This window comes from Apteryx rowi, unplaced genomic scaffold (genome assembly GCF_003343035.1).
Source record: "Apteryx rowi isolate R43461 unplaced genomic scaffold, aptRow1 scaffold_98, whole genome shotgun sequence".
Classification (NCBI taxonomy): Eukaryota; Metazoa; Chordata; class Aves; order Apterygiformes; family Apterygidae; genus Apteryx; species Apteryx rowi.
The window spans coordinates 35,000-56,403 of record NW_020451293.1 but is presented as its reverse complement, the minus strand read 5'-3'; the positions used below and the strand labels follow the sequence as shown (position 1 = coordinate 56,403).

General features: G+C 36.7%; 1 protein-coding gene across 7 annotated transcripts in view; it reads right to left on the bottom strand.

Annotated features, from left to right (window-relative positions):
- The window catches only part of FBXO25 (F-box protein 25), a 33,214-nt gene extending 12,383 nt beyond the window's left edge, over positions 1–20,831 (bottom strand). For 2 of the 7 annotated variants that reach the window (XM_026055006.1, XM_026055008.1), the window contains exons 1-7: positions 20,265–20,809; positions 14,798–14,910; positions 13,415–13,464; positions 9,519–9,611; positions 3,076–3,169; positions 2,162–2,346; positions 27–209 (exon numbers count right to left, since the gene is read on the bottom strand). In XM_026055006.1, the coding sequence (XP_025910791.1) occupies positions 27–209; positions 2,162–2,346; positions 3,076–3,169; positions 9,519–9,611; positions 13,415–13,464; positions 14,798–14,910; positions 20,265–20,476 (930 nt within the window). In that variant the 5' untranslated portion in view covers positions 20,477–20,809. Of the gene's footprint in view, positions 1–26; positions 210–2,161; positions 2,347–3,075; positions 3,170–9,518; positions 9,612–13,414; positions 13,465–14,797; positions 14,911–20,264 lie in introns of those variants that run through there. The other 5 variants (XM_026055007.1, XM_026055010.1, XM_026055005.1 and 2 more) reach the window with 5 other exon arrangements.
- Between the last annotated feature and the right edge of the window lie 573 nt (positions 20,832–21,404).

The window sequence follows — 21,404 nt, the reverse complement described above, 5'->3', positions numbered from 1 at the left end:
TTTATGCAAGTGATAGAATTTATTACCTGCTTTTCTGCAAAATGGTACTGGCAGAGTTTTTTCCACAACTGTCTGTCTTCACTGAGCATATACAAAGTTGGGGTCACTTGACCTAAAGTAATAATGTCCCAGCCATCAGAGAACCTGTATAAGATGTTATTCAGCATATGCAGAGGTAGATCACTAAGYGTAAGGCCATTGTTGACTTGCTGAAAATAAGAGTTGAAGACTTAACTATGCAGACTTGCCAGTATAAGGTATAAAAAAAGATTTTTCTTTAGAAGTATCTGACATTTCAGTTTAGTTTGTACAAAATCATTGAGTAATATCCATTTTTTATTCTGTGATTCTTTGATTATTTGGCTGCCATTTTTCTCTAAGCGGTGCTGTTGAAAACTTAGATGACTGCAGGTACAGAAAGAGCTAAAAACTGTAGCTTTGCAACTTACGGCCTTCCTAGTGTTAAAATAAAACTCTAAAATAAACATATCAAATTCTTTAAAATTTGAAATAATTTTAAATTATGTTCTTAAAAACTAAAAAAAAAATAGTCCTAAGAACTAAGATGTTTTCATCCCCACTTTGAGAAATATGTGCCAAAACCCTAACTATAACTTATTTCACTATAATCAGTTCTTAGCTTTATTATAACTTATAGGATAACAGGTTCTCAATTTTGATTCAAAACAGTGCATGCATCAATTTTTCTTTTAAGAAGAATATAGCACAGAATATAGGATTGAACAGTAGAAGTACAGAATGAAAGTGTTATCAAACTCAGAGGCAGAAAAAAGGATCATTTCTCAAATCTGGAGATAGTTACACCTGACATAAATCAGCAATTCTGCAGGGGGCAAMAGATCAGAGCACTGAGAAAGTTTTCAATAAAAGTATACATTTTTTCTAAAAGTTCTTGTTAATGGAGTAACATATATAGCACWGCACATATGACTGAACCTAAGAGACGAGCTTCTTTGCAAAGGARACTGAAGACAATTTTTCCCTTGAGCCTACATGGCTAGGTGGCATACGGCCCCACAGAGATGGTGGGGGATGACGGCCCACCTGCAGAGCTGCCCAGCCATGAAGAGCTTCACACAGCCTTTAATGGTAGCTCAGCAGCTGTAACTCTAACTAGCAGGCTCTAGCTTGTCTCAGTTTACTTCATGACTCCCTTTAATCTCACTTACAGACTAGACTTCCCATAGTGTCATGGGTTATAAACATCTCGGGGATTATCATTCTGTTCAGGAACATGTGAGCATTACAGATGGATGATTTCTCATCAGTTATTTCAACCAACGTAAAACAACTCAGATGGAAGTTAACAGTGGAAAGAAACAAGTGCTGCAACTACGATTTCTCAAAACTGTACATGTGGTTGCCTGGCATATGAAAACTGCTGAGACTGGGTTCCCTGTTTCTTTTTTCTATTCCAAAATTAGCCGTTTTATTCAGATACCCAGCATAAACAGCAAGGACAATTTCAAAATTTCATAGCTGAAAGCAAATGGATAAAACGGTTCATTACTTTACTGGAAGCAATATCTTGCAGCATTTCCTCTTCCAGAACTACCTCAGACAGGTTAGAAGCCTTAAAAATCCCTGCTTATCTTCAGAAGTTTCCACTATAAGGGCCTGGAGCAATGCATACCATATGTTTTAAAGAAAGCTGCATGATCAAAGACCAGATGCTAAAGTCATTATCTTTTTTCCACAAAAAGCAACCCTGCTAACATATAAAGCTGTAAAATTGCTACTTTGAATAGTTTACTTACGTATTCTTGGTCTGTGTCTAAAATTTCTTTCAGATTTGTATTTCCCTAGTAACAGAACATTTACTTTGATACCAGAGATGAAAAATGTGAAATAAGACAAACTTATTTTGAAATTTGTTTGGGTAATAAATTTGCATCTGTAACACCTCTGTCAGGACCTAGCACAGGCACTGCAGCAACCCTCATTAGAAGAGGACTATTAAAATATTGGAAAATTAAGTTCAGTTTTAATCTTGTTAATTCCATATTACATCTCCAAAAATATGGAAATCAAGTAATAATGTTTTAGATGTACTTGAAATTTTGTTCATTTACAAATCAGAAACCAATGTTTAATATACTTCTCCCCCTCATTACTTTATTAGCATGATTTAACAACATACCTTGTTCATCTGAAGGTTTTTTAGCTGTTGTTGCCACACAAGGATAGTTTCTAATCGGCAAATCCAAATATTGATGTTCCCTACCAGAACAGATTTTCCTACTCCCCTAATCAGTATACAGAGAGTAGAACTCAGATCCTGTAGAAGATCTTTGATTAATCGTGGATTATATTGGTCTTCCAGGACTGGAAAATAAAACAAAACAAATACAATTTTGATTTCTAATACAGCTAACCCAAGCTAATCAACATTATTTTAGCTGAACTTATTAGAGACAGGACCACTGTTTGTGTGCGAACAACTGCCCTAATCCCCACAACGATATTCATTAATGCTCTTCCATAAGTGCAAGATCAATAATTAACACAATTTCACAAGCAAAATTTATGTTTTATTTTATGCATTTAATAAACTTAATGCTGAATAACAACTTATAAATGAGATTTCCTCTGTACAAAGCTGACTACTACATCTCCACTTAGTGTGGTTATCACACTAAATGGTTTGTCAACATTATTATATAACAGCTTTTTTATATGCAAAAAGCAATTATGCACTTCTACATTTTAGTGCATTATGCAAATTGAAAAACCCCCCCATATTACTAATCTTACAGTTGTTTCATCTAAGAGTTTTCACATTTCATGGAGTAAAATTAACAGCACTGAAAAACTTCCAAATAGAATTTAGTTGTCATTTGACTTCACAAATCTGTTTCAACAGACATAATTCAACAATCAAAACAATGTATTAAAAATGGATGTGAAGTATTAGACTTTTCATTAATTAAATATGCTATTACTTTGTCTTATGATGTAAACATAGAAATAAGACTAACATCCTCCCCCCCCCCAAAAAAAAAAAATCACAGCAACAAAATCTGAACAAGCAGATAACAAAACCTTTGGTCTTACCCTTCCGCACAATTTTGTCCAAAATGTTAAAGTAGTTCTTCTGTGCTGCACCACTTAGTGAAGTTAACTGGGATTTAGCAATTAACTGCAAAAGCTAGGATAAAGAATTAAAGCTTAGAACAACAATAGTAAAATATGACTTCACACACAAACACACACAGAGTCATTACATACATTCACCTACAGCACTACAATTACATTTCATTAAAACGTAACTACTGAGTTAGGGAAATGAAACAAGACAAACGCCAAAAACTAAGCATTCCCACTGGTATTTCGTGACTAAGCCGTGAAGAGATGTACATTTTCAAAATACTATGCAACTGTTAGCTTCATCTCCACGGTGGAGCACCCGGCAACCGACCTTTGTCAGCTACAATGAAACAACGGAGGAAGTCTGTTTTGGAGTCTCACAAGTAGGAACGTGGTCTTTACGGAGCTGGCTCCTGAATCCCCTGACAGATTTGGTGGCTGAGGCCATCACACTGAACTGATACCAACTGCCAGACTACCAATTTCTGAGTGACACTWCCATAGTCAAACACAGGAATGATAGACTTAGTGCACTACTATTGGCTCACGGCTGGGAGCTGCCATATTTACCTAAACTGAAAATTAACTTCTGTACTACTACCTTCAGCTCTCAGGTGGAAGAAACCACAGTAATCTAATAGCGAACAATATAATATAAAGCAGTACTACAAGCTATATTATATTAGTGGCACTCAAAGCTGATATGAAAAGCCATGAAAATAATTTCAGAAAATAAATTACATGCTATTAAAGATCTAACAAAGCTCTTCATTTCTATAATGTACATCAGTAGCTTTCTCTTAACCATACGGTAAGACTCTCTAACTGTCCATAGGTTTCTCTGGAACCACTGTGAAGAGAGTGGTGAGAAAAGGGGGAATGGTCTACAGGAAAGCAGCCAGAACAGTTTAAGATCTTGCTGCACATGAATGTCAAGCCTTAACCACCAGAAGCGGTCCTTTCTATTCTTATGCCTTTGCTTTTAAAGTTTCGATTTAGTTTTGTAGCTGATGAGGGTTACTGCCTCTTCAACAAGAAATGGTCCCGGAGAACCAAATATAAAGGAGATTTAGCTGTTATGGTAGTACTGCAATGTTTAGAAGTATGGCACCTACCTCTAGGATTGTAATTCATAATGCTGAGTTAGGAACAAAAGTTCACAGTGCATCAGAAAGGGAAAGCAGGAAGCAGAAACCAGAATTCTCTACAGAGTGCTCTAAAGGCTAACCTGCAGAGCCACGCTTTGTAGGAGAGCATCAAATATTGGCACAGAGCATGAACAAAGATAAAGCCTGCCAAAAATTATTTTGCATCTTCATTTCTGAAAGACTGATTTGTCACTACATTCAACATTAATTTTCCTTTGGAGGAAGAGAGAACACACCTGTTCTCTCCTTGATCTAACAATGCTCCTTCTGGCTTCTCTGCAAGATCCTTGACAAAACATGTGTTACGACAGGAGGAAATACTTCCCATGACATTTAAATACAAATAGTCTATTTATATGATTTTTGAGACTAGATATTGGGACCTCTTTCTTGGTATTTTCAAAGATTTTTAGTTTAAGCAATAATTTAGAGTACACCTAGAAGTCTCTGGCAATTTGCCAATCCAAGCAAGTATGTATGTTTCTCTTGATTAATTTTAAGGACCTGCCACTCAGGTCCTTGTTTGTAGCTGAAGATCAAATCAGAGAAATAAATTCCACCTGGCTGGTTTTAATGAAAATTTCAATTTCAGTGAAAGTTAATATGCAAGGATTAAGACAGGATAATTTTAGCAGGTGTATGAGTACCAGGCTCTGACAACATGAGTTCAAATTTACAGACACATGCAAAGCTACTGCTTAGCATGCTGTCTACATGTACTGGAGATTACAACCTCGAGGGGATCAATTTAGTCAAATGTAAACATTTTCTAAAAAGGCTGCCCATATCAAACTCAATGTATCCGGCATTTAATTTAACAGCTAAGAAGTGATTATTATCCTACAGAATGAACAAGTACAGGAAAAGAGTTGATCCCAACCTCCTTCTACCACTGAGACTAACAGGGTCTTAGGCAGACATCTGCATTGACCTTCAAAAACAGTAGAAGGGTTTAGGTAGCTGGAGAATCAAAACAGATCATCCTGAAGGACTGTGATACAAGAAGAGCTATTCAGCAGAGCTTGGCATTTAAAAAGAAAACTCTTCTTGACGCAGTCTTAAATGCAACAGGCAGAACACCACAAAAATAATGATTGTGTTCACACATTAAAGATAATTCTTAGAAAAGAAAAAGGAACTGCCACATTGGCTCAAACGAGATTAACAAATCACCACCACACCACTGGGTATTTCAGGGGATGAAATAAGAATTTGCATAAGGCAGATAGGTATGGGATGACCTGCTTGTTGTACTAGATATCACAGTTGCAAACTGGCTTAAAACCTGACATCATGGATTAAATATACCTTCCAAAAGCTGTTGTAACTTCATATATTCCTAATATCCATACATCCTAATATCCATACATCCACATGTGTTAGATTATTACATTTGTGATATCATCACTTTCTCAAGGCAACAAGTTCTACAACTTATCTGCGTGTTGTTTGAAATGGATTTTTGGTTTATGAATTTGTCAGCGATTAAAGGTTGCTCTTAACTCTCCCTATTTTTCTATTAAGAAGCAAGGAAAACCTGGAACTACTCTTCCCCCCAATCTCACTATTCTGTATAATTTTATCAATCCCTTGCTTACTGATTTCCTTCCTAGGATGAGGTCTTTTTTTTTGTTTTTTTTGTTTTTTTTGATAGTTCAGCTCCCTTCTCCCACTCAACTTTTGATTTTTTCTTGTCACCTCCCTCTGAATATCCCTTTGTTCTCAAATATCCACCTGAAAAAAGGTATGACAATACCCCAGACAAAGCCAAACTACTAATTTGTAATAACAATTCAATATGCACGATCTCAACACCTGTTTTTGAGTTGACAGAGTTGATTTACCATCTCAATGATGCTAGGATGATTTTTCTCCTCCATCATACATTACGTCACATTTATGGACAGTTGGTTTGATTTGCTGTTGTAGTGCCAACTCCTACTGCGGTAGGATTCATCTACTTGATTTTAGGCATATACTTTGGAGATGTCTACATTTGAACTGGTTACCTTCAGCTCTCTATAATCAGTGGAGAAAAAGAACTACTTCTAGGCCAGAATTATATCTGTCATACCTCAGGTGTAGGATTTAGCTGAGATGAGTCACACTTTAGCAGTGCCTATTTCTCACTTATTATAACAGAAGTCTAGGACAATATCTACACTTTGTCTCTCACTTTTTTGCAACTGAAAAATGCTGTAATCCCCCATCAGCTTTTCCAAAGCTATAGTACATATTAAGAATGGAACTAGTACTGAATACTCAACACATCTTAATGATAATCTACCCTCTAGTCCTACCTTTTCTTTGGCTTCCAGCCACTTGATGCAAGACAATAATGCAAATTATGTATTATTATGCAACTTTTGTGCTAGAACCTGTTAAGTATCTTTGGAATTATGAGTAAATTACTGTATGCAATACCGACAGGACACTAAGGTTGCAAGACAAACACTTAGAAGATGGAAAATATAATACTGCAGACATATTCAAGTGTAGCTTGCTTGCTAAAAACTGGAGGAAAAAAAAAAAGCAGTAATATCACACTGATGGCAACAGGTTTACCAGCATGGCCAAAATTTTTACAGTAACAGCACTGATCTCCTTTCAGAAGGGCTAACAAGAGAGTTAGAGCGATAATAGGCCTTCATCATGTGGTTGGAGTATAAGCAATAATACACCTTTATCATGTGGTTTAACACCAAGATATTTCCATAGCTTTTCTTGAAGATTGTGGCAGAAAACATATGGTGGAGGTCATAAATCCTTCTGCCCAATTCCATCTCACAAATTCAATATCCCATCCAGTTCAGAATTAATATTTAAATTCTGGCAGGCTTAAAAAGCAGTGAAAAATACACAGAAATCTCAAAACAATGTAACAGTTACAGATGATGCTACCAACTCTGCTAATGACTCAAATACCTTTTATATTCCATTGCACTTTATAAGCAATAGAAAACAGGGTCATATAAGAGGACTTTCAGGTCGTATCAGTAGTAATCCCTATTCCTTTTTAAAATTAATGGTGTCCAAGATCAATCCTATGGAAAAAACTATGTCCCAGGCATTTTGTCATTGTTCTTAATTACTTCAACCAATTTGCAAAATGGAGATGCAGAACTCCATACAAATCCTCTTTTAAGCAGTTACAAATTTTACTTCTGTGCAACCTTGCAGAGCAGCTGTCATTCATAATGAGCATGTCTGAGAAACTCTGATAACTTTCAGAGGTCTTGGACTTGCTCTTTCTTTACAGTATCTGTTGACAAAAATAAATTTGCTTCTATCACCTCAGAGGAACTGATGCAAAGATATCATTAAATTTTCTTGTAATCCAATTCTAAATAATTCTAAAATTAAACTTTAAATTAATTCTATAATGCTAAAAAAAATTTGGAAACCTGTCTGCTTTTCTAAATCCACACCTAATTTCCTATAGTCTACCATTACTCAAGTTACTGTTCAAGTCACAAAGCCAAATTTCTGAATTCTGAAGGACTGCTGCTTTCTCAACAATATTAAGTCTGCCTAACTAAGCCAGTCATTCTTTGGTAAACAGAAAATAAACTGGTCAATGCACTTATTTTAGACTTAGCACTGTGTTTAGATCTGTTGTTTTGAGCAAGCCAGCTTAGGCACTGCAGCATCTAAAACACATCCAGAATTCTCATCCTGGGTTCATTCTACCCAAGTTTAACATTTGGGCGATGAAGCCAAGGTACAGAGTCTACAGCAAGTAACTCTCCCACATGGGTAACAGACACAGGCATCTTGGGACAGTTTGGGTGACTCCGTTTATAACATGGAACACATTCTTTAGATTTTTTTTTTCTTCCCTTTGAGAAAGAAAAGTCTTGATCAGGGTTGTTGCTTCTGCTCTGAATGCAACATCAAAGTGCAATAGTCTAAAATGCAGATTTTTTGGTATGCGTATGCATTGTAAGGGAAATAGAACAAGCAAGTACCCTAACCACTACCCTGGAAACAAATTCTTTTTGCTTCCTTTCCTCTGGTCCCACAATCCTGTTTTTCTGGAGGCATAGGATACTGTTGCAGCTTTACAAGGATGGGCAGAATGTGTTTTTTCTCCAAATACTCCATGGCCTAGTAAAGATGTTCTGCTGATATGCTTATTCAACTGATTGTTTTGTGTCTCTTCACTTTCTGGACACAATCCAACCACTACATCATTTGAGAGCACCCTCACCACTGAACTGAGCTGTAGTCCTGAGGACTTCTAATGTTTTGAGCTCCTTCAGGAGACAGGACACAGACACTTTACTACCTGAAGTCAGAACACAAAACACTCAGGGCCGAAAACAGGTAAGTATCTCTCAGAATAGGCAACTGTTGGTGCAGCTGGTTAGGCACCTAGGAAATTAAGGCATGACATCATGCAGCTCCCTAGACTAAAGGTTAGGTAGTCATGGAAAACAGGCAGGTGGGACTATTGTCTAGCACTTGCAGGTTTCATGCACTTAATTCTCACTTTACGCGCTATTAAAAAAAMCCCAAAAACCACAGGATCCGACCCAGAGAAGCTAACTAATAAAGTGAAAAAGGGACTTGCCAAGAAGGAAGTATCATGACATTAAAATAACAGAATTATTTCTATAAACTTCATATTACTGCATTATTTGTGAAAGACAACTTGAAATAAAACTTGAGACTCTCCACCTTTTTCAGTCTTTCATTTTTTGTCTTCCAAAAATAAATTCTAAGGAAAGTTAACAGAGGTAAATGCCTATATATCTTGTCAGAGACACATYACACAAATAAAAGGAGTGTAGTGAGTCACACAACTGTTTTAACAAGTACTGCTGAATATTTACACAAACTTTATTTTGGAAATTGCTATTTTAAGTATATTTTAAGATGCACTACACTTCGCTATTTTTGGTTGTATAGGAATCATTTTGCCTCTAAAGAGAGTTCACCACCCAAAAGGATGAATAACAACCGAAACCACCATCTATGTTTTCCTGTAAATACATCAGAAGAGAGTACTGGCTATCATCATCCTTTTCAAGCTACAGACTTTCACAGCACAATACAACCAGTTTTCAAAGAAAAACTACTCAGTGTAAAGGAAAAGCCCTGTTATTTCATGCAGTATAAAATAAATTATATAAAACAGGATATTTACGCAGTTGCAAGCCACCAGCTGTTCGGTGCAAAATTGTTATTTTTATGTAAAATATCAGCAAACGCATTTTTGAAATACACACACACATACACACATATATAGAAAAAGCTTACTTTGACCACGTAATTGAACCTTCTGATGTCCTGAACTGCACTTGAAAAATCTAAGCGATTAAAAGCTTCTCCCAAAGTGCAATAGCCATGTCTCTGAGAAGAATAAACACACGTTAAACAAACAAACAAGGATAAAATTGACAAAAGAAACCCAACAATTATGAAGGTCTACATTCAGGAAAGCACTCTAGCATGTAATTGAAGTATATGTATACCACATTCCCTGGAAGTGCAATGCATCTGGACTGAAGATTTATATTATTTCTTGTAGAACAGATGAAACCGCAGAAACTGTATTTAGAACTAAGAGGTATCTAAGCACAATCACTTGACAGCAAGGCCTTTAAATTTGTACGAATCATGGAATCTATAATCACTGGCATCGGAGTGTCTTGGTATTGTACCCCATTTTTGCATGGCCACATTGCTGCTACTATCTTGTGGCTATCATACTGTATGTTTGTCTCAGCAAATAACTTGCCATAAGACACACAGCAGTGAGCTTTCATCCATAAGCATTCACTGACTAAGTTTATGCTCATATGTAGGGTAAGAACAGGACTATTTGCTCCTGGAGCAGGAAGAGCAAGTGGTTCGACATCTGGAATTTATTTTCTGGGTGTTAGAGACTTAGCCACAATTTTTTCTTAGTTATCAGGAAAATAAAAAACAGCATTGTCTTTTGGTGCTTCTGCACAGGTGTCCTGAGGAGAAAACAGAAGTTTCAGAGGCTGTTCTAGAACAAGTTACAGTGGTAGTAGCAGCCTGAAATGACATGGGATCACATAAACTGAGTAAATGTACAGCCACAAAGCCACACATGAGACTACCACAGTGATCTCCCTGGAGCAAACAAAGAGGCTAGAAAAACCCTACAAGTAGTGAATATTATGTTGCTCATATGGTTTATCAATCCCAAAGAAAAAAATAACGTAATTATTTCAATTTTATTCCTAATCAGATTTCCTCCATGAATTGTGTGATGGGGCAAGGATGGCAATACAACTTAACATTCCTTTTTGTAACCTGATGAAGGCTTATCCTGAAGGTACCACAATGGGACAGGAGAAAATTAACAATTCACTATGCAGGCTTGTGGTAATGATTGCTTATCAGTTACTAACTAAATTCAAGACTGTACTGCTTATTCATCCAGTTAATATTGCTGAGATCCAGGCATGCTGCACACTTCACAATATGCATGACTTGGCTGATTGACAGCACTGAACTAATGCTTGTGGACAGCAAAACTTTTGTTGAAATTTAAACAATTGTGGCTATTCCCTGGCTAAACAACTACTAAAGCCATGTTTAAAAGCCTTATCAAGCCAAAATYTTTTTGTGAAGAAAGCCTGAAGACTGAATTTAGCTTACTGATGATTTGACTTTTGTCCCTCTCTGGATAACACTAAACATTTTTAATGCAGTAGGAGCGCAAATGGATTCTAGGGCTCCTTGAAACAGCAAGTTTTTCTCCCATTGTTGCTACTAGAAATTCTCAAGTGGTCAGTTAATTATCTGTCAGTCAAAAACTACTAAGTATTTATTTGGTTTAAATGAAAACTCTTCCTTTCTGCCTCTGAAAGGCTGCCATCAAGCACCACAGTGAATACAGCATCTGAATAACGGGACTACATGGTGCATATTAACACAGAGTGGTAAAGGAGCACAGAATACACTGTGATAGATGCATTAAAAATTCTTTCCTATATGACAAGGAGTTTCAATAAAGATTAAAAAAGGAGGTATATCAGCCACATTAGCTTGGCTTATATTAGCACACATTCTTACAAAAAAAACCCAAAATGCAGGTTTTCTAAGGGCTGTAGAACACTAGTGCATCAGTACTTTCTGCAGCCCTGATCAGACAGAAAACCTGATTGTGAACCTAGTAAGGTGGTCTCCCTGTTCTTCATATTTCATACTACATTAAAACTCAGACTAATTGTGAAAGGGGTGTGGGGGAGAGGTGCACTCCCTTGAACAGCTGGAAGCACATTCCTATGAAACTTATTTCTGTGAAACTTTCTATGAAACTCCTAACATACCATGACGAGAAAGGTATACAAGAGCACCTGCTCCTTTATTTCGGCTGTACACTTGGGTTAATTTGGGTTTGGTTTACTTTTAGTGCTCCTCCATAACACTTTTTACACATCTTTCATCAAGACTTTCCTACTCCTGTCATTTTGCCCTAAAATTCAGTATCCAGTTTGGAGGGGAGACAAAAACACACACAAAAACACACTTCCTAGTTACCATACCCAGCCCTTTTGAAATCAAGTAAGATTATATTTGTTACTAAGAGACAGTGAAGGAAAATGACAYAGTAGGAAATCTAGAACCTCTGCAAATTACATTGTTGACCATTTAACCAAAAATTCAGAGCAACAATTTTAAGTTAATGAGTGCTTGTTCCTCAAGACTTTTTCATTCTGCTACTGGACTTTAAATATTTGAACTTAGAGAAAGGAATTACTGGGTGGGAGGAAGGGAAAGATGATTAATTCTAACCATCCAAACTATTTTTAACTGGAAAGATGGGTGATCAATTATTTGAAGATATAACAGTAATGACAAGAAAAAGTTAATTTGTGCAACAAAAGATTTTTTCCACATGTCTCTTACAGCCACAAACTCTTGTCTTGTCAAGAAATCTCTTGCAGTAAAAACCTGTATTTTGTCCACTCTAGGAATGGACGAGAAACCCAGGAAAATAGTCATACATCACCAGTACATTAACTTCTGCACAAGAAAATAAGGTTTCAAAGGACAGTGAGGAGTGCTTTTAGGCAATATACGTTTTGTTCTCAATGTAGTTTGAAAACTCAGCTTAACAGCTTTATTGTTCAAAACACTACAAAGATTGGTGCCCATTGTCCCCCCTCACCCCCAATCATCCTAAATTTGAGATGGCAAAGGGAAAGAGGATATAGGAGACTCTTGCAGCCAAATATAAACAACTGCATCTGTCACAGATGAAGATAAAACTGGGATTATAGGCTAAGAATCTGGTGAAATATCCTTCAGATTTAGAAGAGCAGCCTCTAGCTCACTGGCCTGCCATGTGAAGTCTTCCAGTATCTCCTTTATGTAAGAACTCTCCACAATAACATGCCCTTCCTGAGCCTAGTGCTCTTTGTGGTCTCTCTGCAAGACTCGAAGTCAATTTTGGCCTGCTCAGCTAGGGTCATCAGACTCTCATTTCCTCTCTCCTGGCTGGCTTTACTGTGTGGATGAGACACACCCTCACAGGTATCCAAGTTTCACCTATCCCAGATAACCACAGGAATCTATCCTGAAACAAAGCTCAAACCTCACAAAAGTCCATCTCTACACACAATGGACATTAACTCTTGGCTTTCCAGGAGCTCATTCCAAGATCCTTCATGTTTTCTCTACAGTTGCATGATACAGTTAGTATCCCAGATTGAAGGCAGATGGACTTCACGGAATACAAAGGTCCTCTTTGCAAAGTTTGAAACTCAAGTTTTACTTGCTTATGTTCAAATTTTCATCAAGATTTTGAAATATCAGGTAGCTGCCTGTAGATGCCTTCTCTGGAGACTCTTTGGATTCTGTTCTCCTCTACCCCTCAATACTTTTAACCAGAGGAAGACACACAATATTTACAGATAGAAATAAGTGAGCTCATGGAAAAGTAGTAAAGGACCACCATATAAATCCTTGTGAATTCCCGTATCTCTGTCACAGTGACCCATGTAAAAGTTATTTTTATTTGCCTTCACCCTCAACATGTGAATACATGTTACCAGTGAAAAGAGAGCTGAATATAATTACTGTGAAGACACAGCACAAACGCATCTATTTATATATGCTATTCATCAATTAAGCACAAGAACAATAGGATTTGGCCCACAGCATGCAGGACTTACTTCTCTGGTGCTTTCCTTATGAACRTAAATCCATTTTTCACGATAAAAACCTGAAATAAATCAAAAATAAACATGATTAACTTCCACTTCAGATAATGTCTTCAAGAAATTAATTGAAGAAAATGGACCATCCTCAATAAACTGCTCTACAAGAGGAAAGCTATTACAACAGCTTTAATGAAGGAAGCTTACAAAGTCTGAAAAGAATGGTTACAAATTTTCAGGAGAGATGTACTTAAAAAACTACAGTAGAGGAGAGTTAAATAAATGTATAAATCAGATACTCAAGAGCTGGGATACAACTGGCAGATGTAAGACAATTTCTGTTGACTGTGTACCAAAAGCAACCAATTTCTCTCACAAAACTCCTGATCCTTTTCGGTCAAAAAGGACTCCTCAGCACTTAACACAGAAGGGAACAAAAATGAATAACATTTTTATTCCTGAAGACTCTACCTTTCTAGTCTATTCTCTTTTGCAAAGGTGGCTGATCTACATCCAGTTGTTCCAACCATTTCTGGATGCTGCAGGGAAGTCAACTGTGTAAGACTAATAAAGGCAATTACATAGATGTTTCACTTTTATATGTCTGGATACGTCAACAAATGAAACTGCGCTCTTAGATACAACCACTCAATTTTTGAAACATTTTTCAAGCCCAGTCAAGCTTGAAGCTTGCAGCTTTCCCCAGGATCATCTCTTACAGTTTTAGAAGATACAAATATGGGAAATCAAAAGTATTAGAAACCCCAAAAGAAGCTTGGGAAGTCTTTTTTCATCTACTTTGCTGAATTCTCTACTTCAAGAAGTTTACTTGCTGTCATGGATATATTTACAGCCTAAAGTACATTTATTCTTTCAACAATAAAAATTAACACAAATAGCTTTGCTAATTCAATTTAAAAAATGAAGGAAATGTTCTTGAAGAAATTAAATATAAATAAATTTATTTTACCAAAAACTGTAGGCATTATGACAGATATTTACTTCTGAACTGATTCTAGAGCTGCTTCAATAATTAGAATTTGAGTTAAGCAAAAATAAAACTGCTAAAGCAGAAGCTTCCATAAGCATCCACAAGAATTTCGTCTATGACAAATCCACAAAACAAAACAAAAAGTAGGTTAGTATCAGAATACATTTGTTATTCAAGTATCACAACTCTTGAATGAGTTATCTTTGGATCTTTGAAAATCACTAAATAGATGATCAATGCCATAGTTCAGTTAAGATGCATCACTTCTGTACTGGCAACAAAGTTTCACATGAGAAGTAGACATAAATCAGAGGACTACTCCATATATGAATAGCTATTATATAAATATTTAATTTTGCTGAACCTAAGAAAGTCTTCTAAAACAAGTGAAAACAAACCAGACTTACATTGTGAATTTGTGTTATTCCTACAGTGATCTTTTTTCCTTTTCTTAGTTGCAAATTCACAGTCTTCAGTACGGTATATTTCTTCATCATCATCATCATCATCAGTTAAGATGCTGAAATAAAAACATTTAATTAAAATGGCAGGGATTAAATACTTAAACTGCATACAGCTTATAACTCCCTGCATTAAAAAAGTCTGCCAGTTGGAAAAATCATATTTTAAAAGATGTTCCTCTACCTGAAGGTCTATAGCAGTACCTATCTCAAGGGAGAAGTTGTCTTGCTCTTTTCTTCCCAGTGGTGTTGAATTTTTTTTGTCAAAGTAATTAAACTCATAATTAAACAAAGTGGCTATTAGAAGAATACTTTAAATTAAGTCATTAGTGACATTTAGGAAGGACAACTGAGAAGACAATACTAGCTGGACAACTAGCTGTCTGCAAAGCTCTTGCATATAAAAACCACTGTTTGAAATGGACCAAGCCTTGTGAAACTCTGCAGCACATACGRGTGAAAACCAGTATAGAATTATTGCGCATTTCTAGATAGAAAGCTTAGAAAGCTAGCAAAGATAAAGACATCTCTCTTTTTACTACTGTCAACTTATGGGCAAACAAAGAAACTTTTTGGGGATAAATGCATGAATATTTTAAATACCCTAATCACAATCCTGTACATAATTCAGGAGTTACCATACTGTTTTACCAGTGACTGGTAGGACATTAAGCATCATGCACTCCATCTCCCTTCTCTCACGGGCAGGATCAACTATACCTATGTCACTTCTGATAGATAGCTATCTAACCTAACATAGATGGTTATATGGAATAGCAACATAAAAAAAGTTTTGCTGGATAAACTGACCTTTCTAAAACTCATATATTAAAAAAACCTACTTGCGCTACATAAAAGTCTACAGTTCCATTAATTAAGGTTTTGCTTTCCATTTGTACAGATAATTATAAGGAATAGCAATACAGATAAGAATGGGTGTTCATTTTTCTAGTACACAGATAAGGGAGATCCTTCTTTGTATGAAGGCAGCAGTCCTGTGCAGATAAGCAGAATAACTAAGGTTACATGGAACTGAAGCTTAACTATAAGACTATTTTATTTCCCTGTCATCATTCTTTGACAAGAAAATTGTATATAAGCCTTTTACCACTCACTACCATTCACTTTTTTTTWAAAAAAATCTGAAATTTGCCAGGTGAATCTTTTTATCACTGTCAGGTTAAACTTAAATTACTCCAGCAGCAGCTGAATGTTTTCAAACTGAAGGACAAGGGTGCATTCAAAAATAACTTGCATCTAGGCATTAGACAGCATACATTAAATAGTAAAGTCTATTGCTACCAGTTTATATAGTTAAAACTTCCAGTCTTGAACAATCTTTTCAAAAGGATAACTACACACCATACAAAAAGCATTTTAAAAATTGCGGTAATCAGTAAAAAGCTAGCTCAGGTTAAAGATACACAAATTGAGAAAACTCAGTCAAAATATTTTGTTTCATCTGAATTATCCAGTTTAAATCCTGAAATATGTAGCTAGACTTCTGAGTTCAGAGGTCAGCTGAAGGTAAAAGCTTTGTTGTTGGACAAGACTTGCCAAGCAATTCTGTCCATATTTTCTCATGGATCAAAATAGAAGCAATAGTAAACTSAGTTTTTCAGTCAGCTATGTAGCTTGAATTTCTTTCTATGCAATAAAGAAAAACTGCCCTCACTGCTCTCTGAACCACAGTACCCATATGTTATCTTTAGTATACCTTCTAAAGAATATTTTGGTGAACAAAGCATCTTAAGTGGTGAAAATAAAAAACCTGTTAGAACAACCAGACTGGTACTCACTGTCATCCCTTTATACAACAGCACAATCACAGAACAATCAAACCACCAACCACACATGAAAGTATTTACATATTGCTTACTACATGCTTTTTCCACAACGAAGGAAGCTGTTCTACATTTTACCCAGCCTCATTTTTATTCAGCATTACATCACATGAACAGATATCCTAAGCTGAGCTGTCTGTTCAAAAAACATAGATATTTGTTTCCAAATGGTCTAGGATGATACAGTACAACTAGTCAGCAAAACACAATATGCTGCTCTATTTCAATAAGAAGTCTTGCACCTGGGATGCAATAACCCATGCACCAGTACAGGCTGGGCACAGATGGGATAGGAAGCGGCTTTGCAGAAAAGGAGCCACGGATCCTGGTGGACAGCAAACTGAACATGGTCAGCAGTGGGCCCTTGTGTTGAAGAAAGTCAGCCACATCCTGAGTTGTATTAACACAAGTGTAGCCAGCAGGCTGAAAGAAGCGATCATCATCCTCTAGTTGGCACTTGAGACACCTCATCTGGACTACAGTGTCCAGTTTTTGGCTCCCCAATATGAAAAAGATATTGACATACTGCAACAAGACCAGCAAGGAGATACCAAGACGATTAGGTGTAGGAGCACACGATACATGAGGATGAGAGAACTGAGTCTGCTCAGTCTTAAGAAAAAGCTGGAGGAAGGGGGGGGGGGATCTTATTACTGTCTTTAATGGGAGGGTATAAAGAAAGTGTATCTAGACTGTTCCTGGTGGTATACAGTAGTAAGTCAAGTGGCAATGGACACAAGCTGCAATAAAGGAAAATCCTATTAGATTTTTTTTTTTGGGGGGGGGGGGGAGGGAAGGGAATTACAACGAGAGTAATAAAAATCTGAACAGGAGCCAAGAGAGGCTGTGGGATCTCCATCCTTGGAGTCGTACAAAACTCATCTGGACAAGGCCTTTCGCAACCTGATTTCAGTTGGCCCTGCTTTGAGTGGGAGTCTGGACCAGTTGACCTCCAGAGCGCTTTCCAACCTAAATTAATCTATGATATTGTGTAAATAAGCATTAACAGCAAAAAGTTTAACAGCAAAAAGTAAGCAACTCATAGACCCAAAGTTCTCAAACCGTAGTGAAATTGCTCCAAAGTAGTGACACTATACCAAGAAGTACCAACTTCGATTGCAGTTTAATTTAGACACTATGTATTTTCAACTGAATAGACAGAAGCAGAGTAAAAATAGGGAAAGGTACAGAACGTAGGATTGATGTGGTGTGGTTTGGCTTAGGTTAGTAGGAGATGTGTAGGATGAAGATGGGGAACTGTAGGATCATTACAGACGAAGGTGTCTGCTGAAGACCACAGTGGTACCCAAGTTTGGGATTCTGAAAAACCAGTAGGCCAACTTAAGAAATTCAAGTCATGGGCCACCTCAGATATCATGAAAACTTTTTTTTCCAGGGCATTTCATGACCAGTCCCTTCAAATTAGTCTAAAGTTCTTATTTTAATCTTGAACTTTAAGACTCTGATATCTTTCCAAAAATAGGTGTTTTAAATCTATCTCTGGAAAGACAACTCCAGTACTTGAAGACTAAAAGAGAAAAAAAAAAAGATGTTTTTGCTTGAAGTGATACAAAAACTCGTCTTGTTCTCTGGAGAAGAGACGAGCACACAACCAGGATCAGAAGAACAAAATCCTTGACAATTTACACTGATATTTACAAAAATGAGAATCATTTATGTCATATTTGCCAAGTAATATTCATTAAAGCAGCCTACAAAATATAATGATTTAGTGACTACGCAAACAGGTATCAAAATTAAATCAAATTTTCTTTCATTTGTCAACTGTATCTGTAAGGATATATACAAAGAGGGAAGAAATTATTTTTTTCACAGATATTTAATACAGCTTTTAAGTTGGAGGCATACTGAACAGTCTTCCAGGCAAACAGTCTATCATATTCAGTGTCCTAAATAATATCAGCAAATAAAGGCTAAATAATATCAGCAGCAGGTGAGCACAAAAATAAAAAGGGCATGAAGAAAACAGTAGTTTAAGACAAGCTCAAAAACATAAGAATTCCTCACTGCTTGATTATTCACTTGAGGTTCATTTTACATATTTAGAAAACAGGTGTATGAGTTCAGCAGGTCCTAGCTAGCCAAAAAATTCCCTCTAAATCACATCATTTACTGTATCTTCTACCGGACTAACAGGAAGAACACTGAATGCCCCCTTTTCTCACTACAAACCTATTAAGCTGGAATTTATAACCAAGAATGCTATCCCTGAGAATTACTTCTTGGTGAAGAAACCAAGCAGGAATTTGTTTGGACAAAATCATTTATATCACACCAATCTATGGATATCTGCCACAAGTATTATTTTACTTCAGTCTCAAACTAATGTATTTCTCACCTGTTCTACAGGGGCACTGACGGGCGAGTGAAGAGTTAACAGGACTGAAGTTTGTCAATTGATATGCAGAAGAACTGAGAGCACAAGAGCTGATGGGCACAAAGCTCTTGAACAGAGGACTTAACAGGACTAAAGTCRTCTACCAACCGATATGCGCAAGGACTGATATGCGCAAGGCTGCGGAATGGCAGCATTAACAAGACTGGAGAAGTGAAGTCTGCCACCTGGAATCTGCACGGACCCCCGGGGAGGGAAGAAGCAATACGGAGGTGTTGTGGTCTTGCCTCGCTAGCAGGGTCCTCCCAAGCAGACAAACAAACAGTCCTGTGATTGCGAAACTTGCTAAAAGTCAGCAAAAGCAGTGTTTGCCCAGAGCCCCAGCYGTATAAAAAGAGACTTGGGAGCTAGGAGAGTTTGAGCAGGGACGGGAACGTGACCTGATCATCCTCTCCGGCTGGACGCTGGACCGTGAGTATCCCCCCCTCCCCTTTTCCTGGGACGCTGGGTTAAGGTAACTCCTCGAGGTTGAGAGCCCTCTCACTAGGAGAGTGAACAAGAAAGCTTTCAAGTAGGGATAAGCAGTCCTTCCAATTAATAACGCAGTAATCGACGGTTTCAGGTTATCCTTTCTAAATTAGTAACTGATGGTTTTGTGTTATCCTTCCTAAATTAGTAATCGCATTATTTTAATGGATGTTACTAATCCAAGAACTTGTGTGAGGAAATAAACATCTTTTTTATTATTATTATATTACTGTCTCAGTCGTTGCTATCGAACCTTCATAGCATGACAGCATGACAGGCACACATAGTCATATGTGTTAGAGAATTAACACAAACTTCAATAGGCCTTTTGCAATTGGAACTTGTAAAAATCACATTCATCTTTAAATAGTACTTGATTTATTTTCTTTTTTTTTTTTTTTTTTAAGACATACAATATAGGATGGGATCTAGTTTACCTAAAATAAACAACTCATGAAGCAATTCTCCTAATGTAAATAGTCAAGTTCTCTATACAGTTTAGAGTAAACAGTCTCCAGAGGAGTATCCTATCTGCCTAGTTAAATAAAGCATATGGTTGTTTTTGTATGCTTTTTATATATGCCACAAGATCATGTATTAAAACATTCCCAGTCTGAATGTAAATTAAGTTAATCTTTGCTTTCCCATCCACTATCACCTGAGATAATCAACTTTTGGAACTTACACAGTGTGACTGATATCACTAAGCTGACTATTCCCATCCTCAAGTGCAGGACTGAAGGGTTCACATCGTTTCCATCCATCTGCTGTTTTAACCCATCTCCATCCAGGGGATCTCCAGTCTTGGCCCAAAAATGGCATGGTTTCTCTATAAGCAGAAAGAAGATTGTTTGCACAGTATTTAATTATTAACAAATGTGCAGAACATCTTGTCATTATTTCAGTGTTCTCTTCAAACTTAAAAGAAAATTATGGTTACGTTGATGAAAATGTTCTGTAGAGCATTCTGCTAAGAAACAAATTCAATGGTTTCCTAAGTACTTTTTTGATTCTGTAACTTTACTCTTCTTGCCCCTTTAGCATTTGTCAGATCACAGTAGGTTTCCTAGTTCTTCAGAAAACAAAAGTATCATAGTAATCCAGGAAAGTGATGATACCAGAAAGAGCAAGGTTGGTCACGTCAGAGCAGATTATACAGGATACAAGCAGATTACCAGTTTTGAGATCTGATTAACAAATAACTGTCAAGTAGTTTAACAAGCACAAGTCCATGTTGCTCCTTTTATTTATTCTATAAGAGTTCTAAATACTGAGATAGTGCTACACTGTAATACAATGAATTCCCAGCAAGGGAAGCCTCATTTTCCCTAGTATTTTTTTCAGTTGAGGATCACCTCCCAAGCTGAGCTATTAAATAGATATCCAGGACAAATAGAGACTGCAATATAAAGTCAACTGTTAAATGTCTACCTACAGATACCTATAAAGACATGCAAGTCATCACTGATGTATCATTCAGGGTTCTGTTACCCCTTTTTGAAATGGAGATTCACTTCTGACACATATGAACTCTGAGAATTTCAAGAAAGAAGTTTTTCTACACTTTAAAGAATCTTATCTTGCTACCTCTCACCCTCTTTTTCCCATTTGTTATATACACATGTTGCTCCTTAAGTAGAAAATTCATGTGCAAGCTATAAACAGAGAAAGAACTAGTGCTACCATATTTGAAATATATGCTAAAATAGAAGATCAATAGTTTTGTTTCTGGTAACTACGCATTTCCTAATCTTTCTTTCCACTTTAAATGTATTAGGTCAGATCAGTCAAACATGACTGTATGAATTGATTCATCCATTTGCAC